At 41.5% G+C, this 21,724-nt stretch overlaps 1 protein-coding gene across 1 annotated transcript; it reads right to left on the reverse strand.

Moving 5' to 3' along the window:
- Positions 1-1,073: 1,073 nt before the first annotated feature.
- Positions 1,074-20,837, reverse strand: NRIP3 (nuclear receptor interacting protein 3). Its single transcript, XM_037522636.1, has 7 exons — positions 20,596-20,837; positions 6,121-6,282; positions 5,441-5,523; positions 3,353-3,492; positions 1,976-2,028; positions 1,773-1,867; positions 1,074-1,485 (listed from the first exon to the last, which is right to left on the reverse strand). The coding sequence occupies exons 1-7, from the start codon at positions 20,767-20,769 to the stop codon at positions 1,470-1,472; spliced, it is 723 nt and encodes a 240-aa protein (XP_037378533.1). The 5' UTR covers positions 20,770-20,837; the 3' UTR covers positions 1,074-1,469.
- Positions 20,838-21,724: the final 887 nt, after the last annotated feature.

A 21,724-nucleotide genomic window follows, 5' to 3' on the forward strand; every position in this document is an offset into this window, starting at 1 on the left:
GGTTATCAGAATAATCAAAGCAAGAGCATTAAAAAAAAGATTAATGAAGCTCAAGATTTCCCATAATTGTTTTGAAGATTTCCAGTGCCTCTATCAAGGCTGAGGTTTAAATGCACAATTATTTGGTTAGTGAATTCAAATGATTCATTGCACTGAGTAAGATTATGATACTTTAAGCTTAGACCACCCCAACTGCTTCTATTCCCAAATTAGAAAATCATTGACTGATTCTCAGAGGCTGGAAAGATCACTAAAGACCATCTGATCATTCCCCTGATGCATATGATCCTGAACTCAAAGGGCCAGAATAAGTCATATCTTCCCAGCACCTGAGAATTTCACTTGGTATATAGAGAATCCAAATAAAGATAAAGTAAGTCAAGGAAGTTCCATCATGCCTGTCTTGTGGCCAAGAATCAAGGCTGGACAGAACTTTCAATTAGGAAAGGAAGAGGTGAAGTATTTCAGCTGTGTCCTGGAAATAAGAAATGGGCCAAAGTCATGGCAGAATAAGGGAGAAGAGTTGAAGGGACCTCACAGGAAAGCTGCAGACCACCCACCATAGGTAAGAGAATGGAGTGGGGTTGGAGGGAATGCTGAAGGCTGGTAGCCCTGGGATCACCTCTGCTGAGATTCAGATGTGGCCTCCCCTACTGTGGCTGTGCTTACGTTTTCCATCCCACTTCCACTACAGAAGCTGAGAAGGGGGTTTGGGGATGACCCAGTGATAACTGGCTACAGAATGGCTGTCTAGTTGTTCAAATAGGAGCCAACAAGTTCCTAGTTTTCAGGGAGCTTAGAGCTAAAAACATTTGGTAGGGACAGTAGCTGGACATTAGATGAGATTTTTGGTGAGACATAGCAAAGTTCAAAGTGGGATCCATTAAATATTCCATGAATTACAGCTATGGGTAGACTTGGGAATCTTTAAAGGATACCCATGCCTGACTATTTTTCTAACTACTCTAAGCACTTCCATAAGCAAATTGAAGGGAAGATTCCTTTATAGGTATCCTTATCTGACATGCCAACAAAAAGGTTTAAGCAACCTCTTTGAAATAACTGAAAGGAGGTAAAAGACTCCTGTTTATTATACACTTTAGCTATTGGAAAAGAAGCAAGTGTATGTGTGGAGAAATAGAACCTGAAATAGAGTGGCCTCTATATGACAAATAAAGACAAATTTGAGGAAGAAGCAGAGAAATAGGACACAAGTGAGACCTGGCAGTGTCAAAACAGTCTATAAATTAAGTGATCAAAGGAGTAAAAAACAATGGCTATAACCAGACAAGATCTCTAAGCACAGACTAAAGTCTAGAGAGGTCTGGGTGGGAAGGAACCCTTAGAGCTTGTATTAGAGGGAAGGACTTGGTCCACAGCAAGTTGCTTCTGTGTTTAGTTGGAACCCAATTTTCTCAATCTGTCAAACTGGTATGTGTGCATACATGCAGATATGCTGCAGGCTGTAATTATGCTTCTGAAGTGCTGAAATGAGAAAGAAATAGAAGTAATGATACCAAATTCAAAGACGTTAGGCTAAAGACAAGTACAGTTTTAGTTTAAAAGCTATTCATTTTCCCAACCATTTTGTGCAGTATTACTGCTGCTCATTCTGAAGTGTAGGTTAGGTGTTCTGTGGGATGGGAAGGGATGTACTGTGATATGACTGAAGGCCAAAGGCAGAACACAATCCCATATTCTGTGTGTGAAAACCCCCAAATCCAGCTCATAACAAATGGATTTGACTTAACTTGATGCTTTTGGGCACTCACTTGGCTTCATTTGAGGAAACTATCTCCACAAAAGGGATTTCTTCTTTGTCTGTTTTTCCCATGATCAGCCGGTGCTTATCCAAGTTTATGATACACTGAAACAAAGGGGAATCAGTGGTTACTGTCAATAAAACCACGATGGGGTCTCCATGTAAGAAGACACTGCCATAGAGAGAAATCAAGGGAAAGTAGAATCAATCTACCTTCAGTGATCGAAGAGTCTGAAGTCCAAGGGACAAGTTTTTCTCATTGTCCTCTAATAAAAAAAAAAATTAAGATTCAGCCATTTTCATGCTGGTATCACTATTAGGTTTCATTTCACTATCCATCCATTTATCCAACAAACATCTGTTGAGCATCTATTAAGTAATTTCTCTAGAGGATTATAGTTAAAAGGCAAGAGAGCCAATATTCAAACTCACGACTTTTTAACTTTAAACAAAAATCAGGAACTTTAGAGTATATGAGAGGAAATATAGGAGATAGTGGAAAATTATCAAAGGATTTATGACAAAGGAGTAAGGATTTATGACAAAACAAGTAAGAAGACCTTGTTCTCTACCTTCAACTCGCGAAAAGCTTTCCATAGCTATTTTCATCTACACACAAAAAATGCTTGTTTCCTTGCACCTTGAAAATTTTTTTTATCGTGAGTTCCTCATGTAAGGATGAACAATGCAGCTGCTATTCGGGTATGCAGAAAGCATTCTAAAGCTTCTAGAAATTTTCAGGTTTTTTAAAACTTAATGGTTCATTCAAAAATGACTTAAAAATAAGTCTCTAAAGAAGATTTTTTTTTCTGAGTGATTCTCAACATGTCTTGAATATAGCTTAGTGTCCAGCTGGCATTTTAGAGGACACAAAATGGGACAAGGTCTATATTCCACAGAAAAGTACAAATCTGGGGCCTCCCCTGGTGGCACAGCGGTTGAGTGCTGGGCTGCAAAGCTGCCCGCAGCCTCTGCAGCGCCATTTCAATCCCTGGCTGCCGGCGAGGGTCCCACATGGAGCGACAGACCTCTCCTGCTGCGCCTGCTGCTCCCTTCAGCAGTGTATTTCGTCACTCTGTCTGTTCTGCTCCCTGCTCTGGCTCTGGTGAATTCTCTCACCCTCCCGTGCTTCTGACTGTACCCAGTGCTTGTATAAATAAATAAATAAATCTTTATTAAAAAAAAAGTAAAAATTTACAGGCATGAGATCTCATGAGGGCTTGGTGGAAGTAAGGAGAGGATTTTTTTTTTTAATTTTTTTTAAAGATGTATTTGTTTATGCATACAAGAACTGGGATGTAGATCTGTGGCAGGAGTTGGGGGGTGTGGGGGGGGCCGGGGCGGTGAGAGGATTCACCAGAGACAGAGTGGGGGAGCAGAACAGGCAAATGTACTGAAATACACTGCTGAGGGGAGCAGTGGGCAAGACAGGAGAGGTCTGCTCCACCATGTGGATTTTCTCCTTGGCTAGAGATAACTCATGTTGCAGTGGCTCATGATAGTTGGATAATGCTGTATCTTTAACCCCTGCATCACCAAAGAGACCCAGGGAAAGGATTTACATATAGTCTAATATCCAATTCTACTCACCAACCACAGCTGCTGGGCAGTCCAGGCGGAGGGAGCCCAATGTGATCACTAGGTGCTCAATCTGGCCCACTACTTTCAGATGCCGGGGTAGAGAAAGCTTCTCTCCTTCATGCTTGTGAGATCTGACATGCTCCTTGAGTCTGCACCAGAAAGAAAAATACCAGAATCCCCTTCGCAGAGGTTCCTTGTGGTATATGGCAATGCCTGCCTTCTGACCACCACTACAGTTTCTCTACTTTTCTGGGATTAATTTACAAAAAAAATGCTAACAGCACATACTTTTGGTTTCAGCACCTAGTTCTAAATATGCAGGGGGATTAAAAAAAATACTAAAGATTCAACTGTTGTTCTTAAAAATCTGTTTCACTACCTGCATTGGTGAAAGCCAGTTGACAAATATACTCAGAGAACCCTAAGCTAGAGAGTGTCCCTGTCCATGTACAAGTTAACATGGCCTTTTATCCCTCTGTGGGTAACATCACAGAGAGAGCAGGTTAATCCTAATTTTTGCTTAATGTCTAATGTTCTCCTTTTCTTTTCCATTTAAATCTAGCCTTACCAGATATTCTTAGGCTCTAAGGTTAATGGAGGCAGGTACTTATTTATAAATGCATTGATACTGGAATCATTAAAAAATATCATGGAGAAAGTCCTAATTAAAATTTAGTCTGTGCAGGGGAGGATGGAAAGAAACAGCACCAAGGTTTTACACAGTTATATAAACTGTTGGAGCAGCTAGCACCTGAGCTATTATGGGTTGGTAGATAAATACTTAATTATGGACTTTCTGTGCCAATACTTCTGCTTTACTCCATTTCCTCTCTTTTGGTATAACAGACCATCCACAAGAAAAATAATTGCAGTTTTACAGATGGTTATTAATTCCTCTGGAATCATGGCAGTCTGCTGCCTAATTATGCAGCAGGACATTATTAGTCTTTCTGGAACCTTCATGTTGCACTATATCTCATCTCTCTACCCCATAAAACAGCTTATGATTCTTCCTGCAAGAACACTTGTGTCCTGGACTCCCCCACTACCCTAAACAGCAATGCACAAAAGCCTTACATGCAGCTACAGAGTCACAGTGGTGGCGAGGGGTGATGAAAAGGTAGAAATGAGAAGGAATAGATCATATAGCAGAGATTACTGATTACACAAATCAAGTCCTGTGCAAGCCCTACCTAAGAGTATGGACATCTTGAAAGTAGCTTAAAATGGGCCATTATATCTGTCCTATGGATTGTTTCAATACAGAGATTTAGACTGGGGAATGATTTATTGAACTTAGGGCCAGAAAAGTGGAAAAGGATATTGACTTGATTTCTCCTGGACTATCCCTTGGAACCCAACTGGTACTTTGGAGGGGAAAAAAAGGAATAAAGGAAAGAAACAGAAATAAAGATTGAGTGAAAAGGAGAAAAGATACAAAATGGCTCACTTTGGCTGAAAGAAGGAAAACTCAATTCCAGCTGTTGGAGAGCTGAGACATTCATTACACAGTGTGTCCGTCTCACACCAAATCTCCAGCAGGGCCAGCAGTAAGATCTGATTTTACATGTTCTCCAGAAGGAGGGAAGATACTATTAGCTATCTTAATGATGGTTCCAGCCAGTAGTAACTACAGCCCTACTCCAAGTTCTGACTGATGTTTCTTAGGACAGGTAATGTAGCCTCCAGAAAGACCCTGAGTAAGCTAAAGTCAACCATATTCTTGCTTTCATTTGTCTAGGTATATGAATAGGACAGTTTCTTCTAATCTGTTGCCTTGGCAGGACATACAACAGGATCAGGGAAGTGCATACAGTGATCCAAGGACTCCATAGTCTCTTATTTCAGAGTCTAGAGGTCTTTGCTCAAAACTTAATAGGTGGAGCCTGAGGTTTTCCTGGCTCACTGATTTCTCCCAGTTGCCCAAGGACCTACCACTTCACCGCTCCACTAAGGATTGATTTTGGCTGATAGTTGAGTTCTTCACACTTCTTTTGGGGCCTCTATGGAGACCCTCAACCATCTCTAAGTTCAAAATATATTCAGGCAAACAGTGTATTAGCATCTAACTTCCACCCAGCCCAAGTGGCTACTTACCCCAATCTGTCCACACAGGCTGAAGAGATGAGATTATACTGACAGCCTGTGTCAACCAAGGCCTTTACATCCTTTCCAGCACACTATGGAGAGGAAACACATTGTTCAACAGGAGCCAGAGAAGAAACAGGGAAGGGAGAGCCAGGGAGTAAGCGCAGATGTTATATGACAGGTAAGGTTGAAGAGCATTCTCACAGGGGTTAGTAGTGTTTCATTTTTAGCCACTGCTGAGTCTCCTTTGAAGGGTTCTTTTTGTTGTTGAATCTAGAGCTAAGAGAGTATCCCAAAGGACTTTGGATGTTTCATTCTATATACTATGTGTGTGTGAGAGAGAGAGTGTGTGTGTGTGTATGTGTGTGTGTGTGTGTGTGTGTGTGTGAGGGAGAGAGGGAGAGAGAGAAAGAGAGAGAGAGAGAGAGATCCCTTTGCAAATTTGATGAAAATTTTGGTCTTTTTTTTCCTGTAAATATGAACATGCATACAAAATACTGCACACACCTCCAGCAGGGCCATAGATGAAAATTAACGTTCATAGATGAAATTAACGTTCATCTATGAATTCCAAGGTAAGACCTACATTCTGTACAGTTTAGAGGACAGGACTCCCACTATCAAGAACATAAAGGGTTTAAAACCATACTGGACAGAAAACTCTGGAAAAGCTGTTCTGAGAATATTACCTGGCAAGAAACCAAAATCATGTCATCCTCCTCAGACTTCTTTAGCCCCTCAGACTTAGCCTGATTGAGCTTGTTGGTCTTGGAGGCCCAAGGGACACGACTGCTTCGGAGCTTAGAGAGGTTGGTTTCCATAAGGCGCCTCTGTAGAATATTATGAGGTTGCTTGAGAAATAGAAAACAGAGACATTTTAGAGACAGGTCATTTCTTCCTCCCGTTGTCCCAGAGGTGCTACAGAAATAATGCATAAGTTTCACATAACTGAGCTCTACCTTTGCTTCTTATTTATTCTTCCTTCAAGTAGGAACTTCCCTGGTATTGTCAGGGTAGACACTATAAGCTGATTTGTAGTAGGTGACCCTGAATGAATGAGAGAGTAACGTGGGACTCTGGAAAATACAGAGAGGGCCAGTGAATATTCTAGAGGTTGAAAAGAACTGAGGGACCCTTGTTATTTGGACTACCTGGGTTTATAGCCTTTCCCCCTATTTTGCCCCCCACCCCATCCCATTACAAGGGCATTTCAGGAGAAAAGTAGTCTTAGTCTATATGGAACATGTCTATCTTCCCAAGTGACTTAGAGAAAGAGTAGTGCATTCTCACAGGCTGAAAAACATTACCTAGCACTGGTTGTCAGAAGTTCTGTCTACTGCTATTTCAAGTTTCATTTCCTTACATTATTATCTTTTGGACCCAATCTATATATGCCTTAGTGGCTTGGATCTCCTGTTGGTTGAATCACCCATGGGGCAGATAGATGGGAAAACAGAAATTCATGATTGATGAGCAACTCTCTCGGGAGGCATGCTTTGAAACCTGGTAGAACCCACAAAAATCATTCTTACTAACATCCTCTGGACTACAAGGAACATAAGGCTCTTCATGCCATATGTTTGTCATCCAATTCTCCTCTCTTCAACGTGTCAAAAGTGGGAGTATAAAATGGACAGTCTGACCAAAAAGCAGGGGACTTAATTAAATGTTATATCTGTGCCAGGATAGCTAATGTCAGGAAGCAGAATGAGGAATGTAAATGTAAGTCTGCTCTTTGATAGTGCTTAGGAAAAGTCCTAGGGCAGATATATCCATCCTCCACTGTGTCTACCCTAAAATGGCCTCTAGAAGTTATAAGTCATCTCTTGAAAAGTAATTTGACCTTAGAAATTTCTATGTATAAATATCTTACTCCTAGTTTACAATTACTTCACAATCCTTCAAAAGATAGAGTCTAATTCCAAGTTTTTATGTGATACATATCAGACAGTGCTCCAATTCTAGGGGAAGAGAGTCACTTCTAGAAGCCCAGCGCCTCGAACCTTCCCACGGAAGTGAACAGAACTGGAGAAGGTCTTCATTATCTACCACCTTATAGATTTCTGAGGAAGAATGGAGTCAGAGCCATGACTCACTATAACCCTGGGGAGGCGAAGAAATGGATTCCCGAAATACACTGATACTTGGCAAAGCAGATTCTAAATTAGTATCTTTGGGAAAAGAAGAGAGAGCAGCACTTTAAAGAAAATGAGTGCTTCTTAACTTGATAAAGAGCTTTAGGAAGTGCTAACTCTGTCAGATTTCCTGATGTTACACTTAGAGAATGCTTTGCTCCTCAAAAGAAACAGAAAATCTCCATTCTTATCTCTCTCACTAATAAGATTGGATTCTTAGCTTAAGTCAAACTAAAGTGATGTGATGTTTCTGTCAAGGCCATGCTTAGCAGGACCAAGACAGGTAAGTTGGTTTTGAAGAACTAAAGACTAGAAGGGGCTTCAAATGCCATCTAATCAAAGTCCTCCTAACCTAAAGCATGGAGCTTCCCTTCTACGCTGGTCTTGCTGAACACTACTTTACCTGGTTACTCTTACTCTTGTAAGGGAGTCTAATCATCCCTGGGCATATGAAACAAATAAAGCTCTAAAATCATTTTCCTTGAAGTAATTTCTTTTCTAAATTTTCCTCCCTTCCTACTGGACCTTTAGTAGGAAGACTATAAAACATACTCAGGCTATAAAACATACTCATAGGCTATAAAACATAGGCTATAAAACATACTCAGTGTTTACGTATATTGGGAGAAAATGCCTCCACAAACCTTAGACCCTGCTTTCTCAGTTCTATACCACTCCCTGTCTCTTCATGCCTCTGTATCACCCATCCTTGTCTTAAATGATCTCTAACAAAAAAAAAAAAGCCAAAATCACTATGTCTGTTTCCTGATAGTCTATATTTTCTTCATTGAGCTCACTTCTGATCACAAAACCAATGATTTTCTAATTTCCAAATTTGGCAGATATTTTCCAGTTTTCATTTTATTTGGCTTTTCAGGCTTTTGGCTCTGCTCACTATTTTTTTATCTGTTGTTTTCTTTAGTAACCAAAGAAGGGTTGAAGCACAAATGTGCTCATTGAAAAATATTCAAATATCATTGAAGTACATAAAATAAAAAGGGAGTCTCCTCAACCTCTTAACCCTGTCTCACCAAGCGGTCCAAATAACAACCACTACATTTAGAAGTATATTCTTCCAAAATGTTTAATACATTTGAATTATAATATATTTCAGGATCTAGCTGCAAAAACAGTTTTTCTATTTAAACTAAAACCCTGGAAAAGTTGAAGAGTTACCAGCGTTAGCATTACCAGCATTACATAACAAAATATTCAGTTTAATTGAGTTAAAAATTTATAGTCAATAAATCTAAACGAATCTCAGAGATGTTTTCTGTAGTCATTTTATTATGTCTACATATTTTATTTTATTTGCTTTTTAAAGATTTATTTATTTATACATACAAGAACTGGGGTACATGCCAGAGGTGTGGAGGGTGAGAGGATTCTCTAGAGACAGAGTGGGGAACAGAACAGGCAGATTGACTGAAATACACTGCTGAGAGGAGCAGCAGGCAAGTCAGGAGAGGTCTGCTGTGCCATGTGGGTAGCTCCCTGGCCAGGGATGGAATTCGTGCTGCAGTGGCTGCAGATAACTTCATAGGTTGCCTCTTAACCCCTTGCACCACTAGGAGGCCCAGGTCTATGTGGAACCAAGCATAAGTATTCTTAGCCATTGCTTTGTCATTTTGTGTGTAACTGCCATTTTAGAATTTTAGGTTTTGCTGTCCCGGGAATGAGGACTGCATTCCAGAGATAGTTTCAACAGTTTCAACCCTCACTCCACCCTTGCCCTCCGGTCCCCAATGAGGGCGAACTTGCCGTAATTGGAGCTGCAGGCTGGAGCTGCATCTCAGCCGGGCCAGTCAGCTTAGCATTATAGCCGGGCAAAATTGAAGAATGCATCCATGTAGCCAATGAGTAACTGCCAGCATAACCCTATAAAATACCCCTGCTTCCTTTGTTCGGGCTCTCGATATCTGCCGCTGTGTTGGTAGGTACCGTGAGCTCGGACTCGAGTCTGTAATAAACTCCCTTTTGTGTCTGCATCGGCTGTCTTTGGGTTCTTGGAGATTATGCTCACCAAGTCTGCTGATCTTGGGCACAACAGTCTACATATTTTAAATGACAGTGTAACTGTACATCCACTTCTGCTCTAACCCCAAAATGTCAGTAAAATGATAGCAAAAGAATAACAAAGATAACAATTAAAAAAAACAAGAAAAAAGAGACATGACAAAATTTTGAAATGTAGAAAACAAACAGAAAAGTGGTAACTGACCCAGACTAGAGAAAGCTAAGTGCTTTACACGATTCCACTTCATAGATCAATGGAGTGACAGAGGTTGCTAGTTGTTCAAAAGTCATATGTTCAAAGTCTTCTTTCTGGGCAGATACCCAGGCTATGTTTCCCAGCCTTGCTTGCCATTAGAAATAGGTAAAATGAGTTTTAGCAAACAGAAGGTAAACAGAAGTGACATATACCACTTTGAAGCCTGGCTCATAAAAATCTTCTCTGCACACTCCATTCAGTCATAAGAATGACTGGCTGGAATGGAGATGACCCTTGGGGTAATCTTCTTAGAGGTCACATGTTGAAGACAGACAAGCCACTCTCAGTCTGGGCCCTAATGATTACATGGAAGAAGACTAGCTTCCTGACCTTTCCATTATTAGTGTTACTTAAGAAAAAATAAATAATTATGTTTGAATTATAATATATTTCAGGATTTAGCCACAAAAGCAGTTTTTCTACTTAAACTAAAGCCCTGGAAAAGTTGAAGAGTTACCAGCACTAGTACCTCAATAGCTGGAGGGCACAGTTAGGGCTGGAAATAGATTAGTGTGAAGCCTACAAAAGATTCTCATTTGACCCAGACAACTAAGAAGAATGCCAAGAGTTTACTCCTTTGTAAGAATAAGTCAAAAGACTGGTTGGTTGATAGTGTGGCTAGATTTAGAAAAAAGTTTAAAAGTGTTATATTTATAAAAAAATTAAGGATGAGGGTGAATATGAGTTTAAAGCTTGAAAGGACCCATATGGAGCCTTGCATAATGAAGGTATAAAGATCTACATGGAGATTTCATATCACTATGAATTTTTTTTTTATAAATAAATCTTTTTCTTTTTTTTTTTTTTCAAGATTTATTTGTTCATTTATTTATACAAGCACTGGGTACAGTCAGAAGCGCAGGAGGGTGAGAGAATTCTCCAGAGCCAGGAGGGTGAGAGAATTCACCAGAGCCAGAGAGGGGAGCAGAGCAGGCAGAAGGACCGAAGTACACTGCTGAGGGGAGCAGCGGGCAGCAGGAGAGGTCTGCGCGCCATGCGGGACCCTCCTCCCGTGGCCGGGGAGCAGCCGGGGATCGAACTGGCACTGCAGAGGCTGCGGGCAGCTTCACAACCCAGCGCTCAACTGCTGTACCACCAGGGAGGCCCTCACTATGAATTTTTTAAAAGTATTATGGATTTCAAAGACTACAAAATCTTCCAAAAGGAAAAAGATGACCCAAATAGAAAGCATCAGGAACAAGATGACACAGGCCTGATGACTCAATGGTAGTAATACAAGTTGAAAGAAAATGGAATGACCCTTTAAAAAATATGACAATACATAATTTTAAAATCTAGACAAACTATCAATTTAGACTCAGAAAAGTAATTTCCCAAGGATCTTCAAGAAGCTACCAAATATATGCTCCACCAAATCAAGGGAAATCAGCAAAGAGAAAACCATCGGATTCAAGGAATAAAGCATCCAATGGAGAAAAGAGGCGAGAGATTCTCAGAATTGTGATAGAGGACAAGTCTAGAATATAGGGAGCAGGCCTTGAAAGCAACCAGTCCAAAATGAAATAGGAGGCTAGGGTAACACCAGGAAGACTGTCTCCATGCAGGAAAAGAATAGACTAACTAGATCTACAGTTTTAAGGTACTGGGAAGAGATTTAAATTTTACAAGGAAAATTAAAGAAAAGACAAAGTAATTATTAATTTTTGAGAATAATACATATTTATATGAGAAAGGATTCAACTGTGAATAATATGAACATAGTTAGAATAATATAAGCAGTAAATGCTGATTTGACCCAAAAGAGTTATTTAATACAGGGAACATTATGGGGAAGTATAAGAACATTAAGCCTTTGTTTTTATAGTAGAAAATCAATAGATAATGGTAAAATCAATAAATCAAGAAACAGCGGTATCACATTTTGTTTTTTTTACCTGATGTAACATTGATTTATAGCACTGTATGTGATTCTACTTACATACTAAGAACTTTGAGTATGTTTTATGGTTTATGGGGGAAAAAAATCCTTCTCACACCTCACCTATCACCAAGGCATGCTTAGCCTTCCACCAAGTATCACCATATTTCTAAGTAAACACAAGAACAGTTTAGATTTTGTTTTAAATTATATACATGTATTTTTAGGTAAAAATAAAAATTAAATTAAAAAAATTCCACATATTAGAAAGGTATTCAGTCACAAGAAAAGTCAGCTCACAGTGGTTTAAGTGTATTTTTATCACATAACAAGAGGTCACAAGGAAGGCACCTCTTGGCACTGATTCAGCATTGTAATATTCAGGCGACTGTCTCTGTAATTCTGTTTGTATATTCCTTTCTGGTTATATGATGGGTGCCCTAGCTCCAGACATTACATCCACGAGAAGGCAGGGACCATGTGCCACTGACCTCTTTTATCAGGAAAGCAAAAGCTGTCCCAGAAGTTGTCTAAGCAGTCTTTTACCTATAGTCTTGGTCAGAAGTCACATGACCACCCCTAATTACTGAGGAGTTGGGAGAGAAGTTAGTGCCTATAGTTTTTATGGAGGAATCAGGCAGACAGACAAGTGTTGAAAATGGATGGTAATTTAGCTACCTAACCGTCTACCACATCACGCAAAACAAAATGTAACTTAGGCAGGTATAATGCCAGGTTACCCTATAACCACATCAGCATCTGTTTTCTAACATTTGCTCTACTTTCTGCAGTAATTCCCTGCAGAAATTTTAGTCTGTGGTACAAACACACCTCAATTTAACTATTTAATGACCAAAGGAATTTTTAGGTTGTTTCTACATGTTTGCCATTAGAAATAACACTGAGCAAACTCAACATTCCTTTTTTTTTTTTTTTTTTCACACTCTCCTCCACTGGCTTCTAAAGCCATCTTTACATCTGTTCTACATCTGTCTCTGTTACTGGGTCCTTTGTTTCTGCTCATTTCTTAAATGTTAGTCTTCCGTATTACTCTATCTGTGGTCTTTTTGGTATACATATCCTTTCAGGGCAATCTTATCTGCTTCAATTGCATAAACTACTACATTATTTTTGTTGTTGTTTACTTTTGTTTTATTTAGTTGTTTGTTTTGTTTCTTAAATACACTGTTTGGGTGAAAACTGCTACCTTTATAATGATGACTGTCTCATGTCCAGACCTCACTTGTGTTTAAATTCATTTTTCATTAATTATTTTTTAAATTTTCTTACATCATCGTTAATTTTTGGACAGTATCTGACTTCTCCCTTCAGGAGTAGTCCTCACAGTTCTCCCACCACCATAGCATCTGTGATCTATCACACAGTTCCTCAATTCTGTGTTTTAGACCCATAGATCCAACTGCCTCTTTGAATTTCTCCACTAGATATCCCACAGCCAATCTCAAATTAAACTTGTCCTACTGATCTTTCACTCAAAACTTGCTCTTTTTCCCTACTCCCTATCTTGATGAGTGAAAGTCTGCCTCTTCAATAACTTCATTTCTACTGTTAATGCTAAGTTCAAGCAATCTCCCAAAACATTACTTCGTAGTCTCCTTCCCCTCCAATGGTTCTCTTGTCTGTTAGATCAAACATAAAATCCTTAAGTTAGAGCTTAACCTCTTTCACTTACTACTACTCATTCTCCTTTATTCCTTCATGAAAGCTTTCTGTTTCAGCAAAATTATCACTTGTCATATACTACCCTGGGGAAATCACTAATCTCTCTAAGCATTACTTTTCTCTAAGTCTCACTTTCTTCATTAGTAATAAAAGAGGTCTGACTTCCAAAGACCTGTTTAGTTTTAACATTCTGGTTACTCTAAAATTGTCAGTCCATTCCTTGGTAAAATGGCATCGCCATATACCCACCCATTCTTGATTCTTTTCTTTCCCTAACATTCTATCCCAAGTTCTGTTGCTGATTCTGTAACATATCAGGAATCAGTCTATACTTCTCTCTTTACTACCTTCAGTGTAATTCAAGCCACCACCTTCTTATCTGTGCTACAAAAGCCTCCGAACTTGTCTTCTGCCTCTTCTTTCATTCTTCTCCAACTCATTCTCTACACAGCAATCAGAGTGGGCTTTTAAAAAGATGTGAGATAATATACTCCCTTACTCAAAAGCCATGCAATGGCTTCCCACTGTTTTCTGAACAGAATTCCAACTTCTTATCATAGTCTATAGGGCTTTACATCATCTAGGACCAGGACTTTGATCATCTTGAACACAACTGTGTTCCAGTTCTTAATGTAGTACCAAATGAATAAGCTCTATCCTTTACTTCTTCAAAAAGACTTCCTAGATTAACACCAACTAGTTCCTTCAAGATTCCTTCAATACTTGTACATTAAATAGTTTATTCTACATGCATTCACATTACTTAACTGTGCTTTTCAAATTTTCTTAAGTGGTTTGTTTTTAAGTTTACTGAGGTATTGGATTTTCAAAGCCTTCCATTGTTTTCTTGATATCTTTCAAGACACATGGTAGTAATTATTAGCTAGGTAAGTGCTGCAGGTACTCTAGTGGCCTTTTGGTTATAATTCTCAAGTCGTTCCTGACACAGATCCTGCTTTATGCTTCAGTCTAAGACAACTACTAACCTAAGCATTCCCTGGCTCTCTATTGTCCCTGAAATATGGTTCCTAAACCCTAATCAGGAATTAGGCATCTAAATCCATTTAAGGCTAGCTTTAAAGTGCTACCTCCATCATCATTAGGAACTTATGAAGGAAACAGGTACTCTGGGCTGTGCTAGGTGGAAATAGCTGAGATTTCTCAATCTGGCACTCAGTCTGCTTAAATGTCTCTTCTAACCAGGCTGTAGAGTGGGAAGTGAGGTGAGAGGAAACAGCCTATACTGTAGTATGCCACAGAATCATGATTTGAACAAGAACTTCTAAAGTCACTTTCTCAATTCCTTTATCTATGCTACACTGAACCCTAACAGAATCAAACTAATGGTCTTCTGTGCTCCACAGAATGGACTAGACTGGAAATGGACTAGACTAAATGGGCTACCTTCTTTGCAGCATTTATTCTCAGCAGAGAAACCCAAGGTATCTAGCTAGCCATAGAACCACTAGGTCCACAAAGAAAAATAGGTCAGCAAATACACACCAAAAAATCAAATTCTAGTCTGCTGCTTGTTTTAGAAATAAAGCTTAACTAGAGCACAACCAACCCCATTCATTTACTGTTTAGAGCTGCTTTAGCATTATGACAGCAGATCTGAATAGTGGAGACAAAAACCTTTCCTGGCCTGCAAGCTGGTCCTTTACAGAAAAGGTTTACCTAGCTCTGACTCAGAATAGTGTTTGAATGCATATGCAATGGAGTCAGACAGAGCTGAGTTCAGGTTAGTAAGTACCTTGTAGTGCTTGTATAAAGATTCAATGAGGTGGTCAATATGAAGCACTTAACACTGTGTTAGATTGAGAGCAAGCACTCAAATTGTTAGAAAGCATGCATGTATATATTTGTATTTTAAATCCTTACACTTGGTCTAAAATTGAAGCTGATTACCATTTACTTTTTTGTCCTAAGAGGGCATGTAATAATTCTACTTCATTTTAGTCCTTACACAGTTTGTAGCTAAAGATGGACTCTTGATTAACTACCATGTCAAGCCCAATACACATGTCTTTATCTCTGGCCTTGGAAATCTCAAAGGGCACTATATCTGTGTCTTCTCTTCTTTGCTTACTAGCTGAATATACATGTGACCCATTCGACACCCATGATAACATAAACAGATGGTCCTTGGGTTTGCAATTGCTGAAAAACATATGGGAATCTACCTAAGACAGGCTGCCATATTCATTGCCCCAGGTCTTCTGTGTTCTGTCTCTTTGCCTTGTGACCCAACAGGCATGTTATTTCAAAGATAAGAACAGCTTTATACCTGATTGTTACCTGACTTGTGGATTGGCCTGAGATGGCAGTTTCTTAGCTCCTTATGGAAGGATGTATTTTTATTTGAAAGGATTCATACATGTGCAGTGAATTAGACTAGATATCCTGTAAAGTTCTTACTTTGAGGTTCTGTATGGCACATTCTGGAGGCAGCATCCTCCCATACTACCTCCTAGTCTTCTCATTCACCAGGAAATGATGATGTTGTAACCAGATGCTGGTATTCATCACTATCATCACACAAGGAAAGAGTAATCACTTCTTTCACTGAATTTCTCTAACAGTGCTTATTGACTGTTATATCTTGTCAACAAGTAAAGGCTTCTGGTGGTATTATTTATCCTCTTGTGGTTTATTCAATGTCTACACTTCAATAACAATAGACATCTCAAAATTAACTTACTCAAAAATCAAAACCCTGATTCTTATTCCCCACTCCCAACCTGCTCCTCCTGTAATTTTGCACATTTCAGAAAATGACAGCTTTATTCTTCTGACTGCTAGATAAAAAACCTTGAGGTATTCTTGACTACCTTTCTTGCAGTCCCTTAACTTAATCCATCAACAAAATCTGTCACTTCTGCCTTAAAAATATTCCAGAAGTTTATTTTTTCTTGTCCCCATCACTATCATAGTGCTCTAAGCTACCATCATCTTTGACTCAGATTGTGGTACTATAGCCTCGTAATCTACTTCTTGTCCTGTTAAAGCTTAATCCATAAATAGTCTGACATAATCTACTTCTTGTCCTGTTAAAGCTTAATCCATAAATAGTCTGGCCTCTACTGCCTCTTTGATATTACCTCCTGTCAACCATTCCTTTTGTTCATTTTGCTCTAGCATAATAGCCTTCTTACTGTTGTTCAACCATATCAAGCACAATGACACCTCAGCCCTTAGCATTTGATATTTCTTCTTCCTAGCATGTTTCTCCCCAAGATATTTTGCTCCCTAAATTCCTTCATAGCTCCTAAAATGTGATCTTACCAAAAAAGGCCTTTTCTGACTACCCTATATAAAACAGAAAAGCTCCACTGCACCCCATTCTGATCATTGTACATTCCCTTTACCCTGGTTTATTTTCTCCAAATCACTGATTACTACCTGATATATATTTTACTTGTTTTTATTTTCTACTTTCTCTCCCCATAAAAATGCAAATTCCATGAGAGCAAGAACTCCATTTTGGTTTGCAATTACATCTTCAATGCCTAAACTGTTGACTGACATGTAATAAGACTTCAATAAGCATTAAAAAAATTAATTAATCTGTGCTGCTTTTCACGTAACCTATATACTCCTTGTGGAGAGAAACTTCTCTTTCTTCATCTTTGTAATCTCAGCACATAGCACTATGTCCTGAACACAGCAAATATCCAAATAAAAGTCTGCCACAATTAGGATGTAATTATAGTTCTGGAAATCTTCAGTTTGTACCATATTCTGGTGTTATATTGCTATTTCATGGTCCTCTTTTAAGGTTCTAAAATTCCCTGATTCAAAACCTGTGGCATTATGGATGTCTTGTGGCATTCTGGATGATTAATATACAAGGTACCACCCTGAGCTGCTCTAATTGGCAGAGATTATGGTCAGGTAGATCAGATAGTCACAGTACAGTGCTAGTCATTTCATGGTCAGTTGGCTCTGCTACGTTCCACCATCCTGCCTCTGGCCTTCATTCTAGTAGGTTTTGCTAAAACATTTGGCTATGAGCAGATTAACTCATAGATAGGAGGACAAAATTCTATTGCTGAGCAAGTAAGGAAATGGCTTGATGGTCAGTAATATTATCATTTAGCAAAGGGAAATATGATATAACATATTATCCCATGACATAACTGTTTTTCAAAATTAAAAAGGCCTTAGCTCAATGAAAAGAACATTTATGAAGCTGTTACCCAAAAAACAAAAGAAATTACAATAGGCAAAACTCTAAGAGTGGAGATTTGTTTCTCCAGCTTCATCAAGATTTTTTAAAATAATAAATCAGATAAAATATTACTCATTCATATCTATGATTTTAGTTCCTAACCTAATAGAGAAAAAATAGCACAAGATAAAAGGATAGGCAATGCAAGAGAGTCAAACATAAGAAATAAGATTAATTTTCACAGCAGACTTTGTTGCAGCCAACTACACAGAAGCAGGAATAGGACAAAAGCGGTTCCCTCGAGACAAGAGAACAAGACCACTTTTGATAGCCTATGGTTCTCTTTGCCAATTAAAAAAAAAAAAGCATTGGCAGGCTGGTATTAAACAGTGAACGTTATAGAAACAGCATGGGAAAAGGTAGATAACTCAGAAAACCCAGCAGTATAATTCCTTTTTTAATTTATTTTTTTTACAATATACAGATTTAATGTAATCCCTATCAAGGTTTCAATGACATTCTTTTTTTTATTATTATATATGTTTTACATCATTCTTCATTTTTATACAATGTATGCTTTATCATCTCATCTAGAGTCCCCGTGGAATTCCTACCACCAGTTCACCCTTACCATCACTATAGTCCCTTGCCAGCAGTATAATTCTAACATAGATCACAGGATAAGAAAAATTATCCACAATCTTCTCACTGGCTCAAACCTCAGCGTCAAGTAAAACAAATTTGTCTTTCCTCCATCTCCTTTTGGTGTCTTTTCTTCCTCTTTTCTTGTCCCACTTCTACTGAGTTAGTACAATAACCTACTTCAGTTTGCACCAGATCCTGACTCAAAAACAATTCAATCAAAATAAGAACTACTCAGTCAATTTTGGCATCCTCCATATTTTACTTCAGTGAAAGAAAACTGAGTCAATATCAGTCTATACAACTAGAAGTATCCATAAAATGACAAGAGGATATTCCAAGGTTATTTTTAAGATTGTTTTGAGGCAGCAACATCAGTTCCAAGAGATCTTAAGTATGCCACCTCATCCCAGTACTCACAGCTCTCCTACCTCAGCCTGTTTTGGCTTTTATGACCTGCTCTAGCTCTTCTGTGCAATCATTTGCACATTAAAGGTGTGAGAACAGTGAAAGAGAGATATTGACTCTGTGGCAATGGGAGAGAGAGACTTCAGAAAGTGTGAATCATGGTTCAGAGTCTCAAAGTCAATTGCTATGTGTCACATCCACGTCAATAACCTGCTTCCTAAGGATGCTTCTTCCTTCTAGTTTATTGCCTATGCTCTATGCTATCAGCTCCAGTGTTACTTGAGACAGGCTGGAATCAGAAAAGCACAGAGAATTCTTTCTACATAGGACGAAGTAGTATAAAGAATGCTAGGCAGAAGAATTGAGGGAAAAGTCTCAGGGCCAGGGAAATCCTTGACAGACCAGGAAAAACAAATGTCAATTGTATCCAGCATGAAAAAAGAAAACATTCCACATTTTAGTTCTCCTCCTAATAATTCCCTCTTTGATTCTTGGAACTTCCAGGAACTCATTTTATTTTGGCCTGAAGGTAAGAAGACTTGGACCTGATTTGCTAAATGAATTGCTAGACTGCTTGAAGAAGAAGACTTGGAGATTTCTTTTCCAACAATACATTTCACTCACCACTCTGAGTTAGCATGAATCACACTGACCATCTTGTGGCTCACGCAGGAAAAATATTTAAAAACAGCATGATATCTGGATAGACATTCCCTGCACACAAATAACTAAAATAATTATCACAGTGGGGGATGGCAAAGATGCTATTGGACTCTGTGTGTCATTAGAGTTGTTGTAAAAGAAAGAAATGGAAGTAAATTCAGAAGCGCTGACCTGCACAGACATACTGAGACTGGACATAACAATTTCAGTGAACCAGGCTGACATCCCCTCTTCCCTGCTAAATTAAATGTCCAAAGACTCAAAAGAGTACAGGGAAAATTCTGCAGAGTACCTACTTCATTTAAACAATTAATACTTCATAAATTACTGTCCAGATTAGTATCCTGACCAATAAAGTGAAAATCAAGGAAATCAGTAAACTATCCAAAAAATAAATAAATCACAAAACTTCCAGATAAAACTACAAAGCCAAACATAAATTTGGCCCAGCACCACCATAATGACTGAAGGCTAAAGGTCACACACAGTTTTTTAAACTAGTAACCCTTAGCCATCCATCCCCTGCCCTACAAATAGAGGACACCGCGGCATCTGAGCCCAGACCGCCAGTCCAGCAGTTTCCCCTTAAAGCTCCATCCTATTAGAAAGATTTCTCCGGTCCCAGCCCCAGCTCCACACATTCGGGTCAGCGAGATGGAGCACCCTGGTTTCCACACTCCAGCCACTCTTGGGGGGCGGGAGGGGCGGCAGGAAGGGAGGTCAGGGTGGAGAAAGAGAAGACAGGAGAATGATGCCATGTTTGGGGTTCAGGAAAATCAAAGGTAGGTAGGTAAGACCGAAATCAAGCGGACAAGTAGATCTTGCTAGGGGAGAATGAGCTGAACGAAAGTCATCTGGGTACTGTGCCCGCCAGCCTCGCCCCCACCCCGCGCCCCTCCTCGCTCTGGAGAGTCTCCCCCCGAGATCACGGGACCCGCCGAGCGGTCCCCGCGGCGAGGCGCGCGCCCCAGCAATCGAATCCCGAGCCGGGGAGGGGAAAGCGACCCGAGGGCACGAGGCGGGGCGGGGTCTCGGGCCCCCCGAGGAGAGAGACTCGACGGGAGGGAGCTGAGCGCCGGGAACGCGAGCTGGACCAGCCCGACTGGGCGGCGCCGGCACCCGCGGCAGGAGGAGGCCGGCGGGAGAGGAGTCGGCGACCCGGCCCCAGCGAGAGGGTGGACAGCGGCGGCGCCAGGCCCGAGCCGAGCCGGGGCGGGTGACTCAGTGAAAGCGGCCATGGGCGGGCCCCGGGGCGCGCAGGTGACCGGCCGCCGCGCTCGGGGACGCCGGGGGCGCGGCCGCGGGGCTCACCGTGTCCTTGGACGAGCCCAGCTTCTTGAGGCCGTCCAGGGGCAGCAGGTCCGCGGAGTCCTTGTGGATGAACTGCACGGCCTGCTTCATCCGGCGCTGCTGCCGCAGCGACGCCGCCTCCCTCATGTCTGAATCCTTGCGGCCACCCTCGGTGAGGAGCCCTGAGTAAAACATCTCTGAGGCGCCCGCCGCCCGGGGTCCGGCTGCTCCGCGCAGACCCGCCGCCCTCAGCCTCGAGCTCCTCCAGCGCCGCGAGAGCCGCGCGCCGCGGCTTTTATAGCCGAGCGTGACGTCGCGGGGACCAGCCAGTGCGCGCGCGGGGGCGGGGCCGGTGGGGGCGGGGCCGACGGCGCCTGGGGCGGGGCCGACGGCGCCTAGGGGCGGGGCCTAAGGAGCCTAGAGGGCGGGGCCGAGGGGCGGGGCCGGAGGGGCTGGGGTGGGCGCGCGGCTCCTGCAGCCGCGGTGGCTGCAATTCGCTGCTGGCCGCCTGCGGGGCAGAGCTGCCAGCCCAGAGTGGCGACGCGACCGGGACTAAGTCAGAACGCCAAGGGTCCGTCGCGTCTGTTTAGCCAATTGCCCCACTCCTCATTGTGAGTGCCCCGCATTCCCAGGACCGGGATGGAGCGTGGCGGCCCAAAGCAGGAGCAGCCCCCCAACCCAGCCCCCGCCGCCCGCGGGTCCCACTCACCTGCCCACGCCGTGGCAGACCCGGGAATCACCGACAGCTGGGTCATGCCGCCTGCACTGTTGCTGCACTTCGCAAATGTCCAGCACCGCACCCACTGCCGGAGCCCAATGCCTACAGTTGGTGCTTCGGAGGGCCCGCGGCACACTCCCCAAGTTGGGACGGCTCGGGATTTCTCCAACTTCAGGCCGGGCCCCACCCACCAGGTCACGTGGCCGGGGAGAGGGCAGCCTCTGCGGACCGGCTGGAGGTGCCCTTCGCTGGACCCTCCCTCCTCCTAATACCCAATGCCCAGGCCTGGCACCCTCTACCCGGGCGGGGTATATGAGCTTCCGAGGGAAGCCTTCAGGTGAGCTTGGAGCTGAGGAATAGCTCCTGCGCTCCCGAGTGTGACCCCCTACACCAGCTCTTTGGAATATCGGGCAGAAAAGCAAGTTTGTCTCC

The sequence above is a fragment of the Talpa occidentalis genome, unplaced genomic scaffold (assembly GCF_014898055.3).
Source record: "Talpa occidentalis isolate TD23 unplaced genomic scaffold, MPIMG_talOcc4v2.1 talOcc4.3, whole genome shotgun sequence".
Classification (NCBI taxonomy): domain Eukaryota; kingdom Metazoa; phylum Chordata; class Mammalia; order Eulipotyphla; family Talpidae; genus Talpa; species Talpa occidentalis.

What these genes read in the sequence shown, in the direction of transcription:
- NRIP3 (XM_037522636.1), bottom strand. Translation starts at nt 20,769, where the DNA reads ATGTTTTACTCAGGGCTCCTCACCGAGGGTGGCCGCAAGGATTCAGAC. An exon ending in TGGGCTCGTCCAAGGACACG is followed by an intron (nt 6,283 to 20,595) that starts GTGAGCCCCGCG and finishes CTATTTCTCAAG; the next exon opens with CAACCTCATAATATTCTACA. An exon ending in GCCTGTGTGGACAGATTGGG is followed by an intron (nt 3,493 to 5,440) that starts GTAAGTAGCCAC and finishes TTTCTGGTGCAG; the next exon opens with ACTCAAGGAGCATGTCAGAT.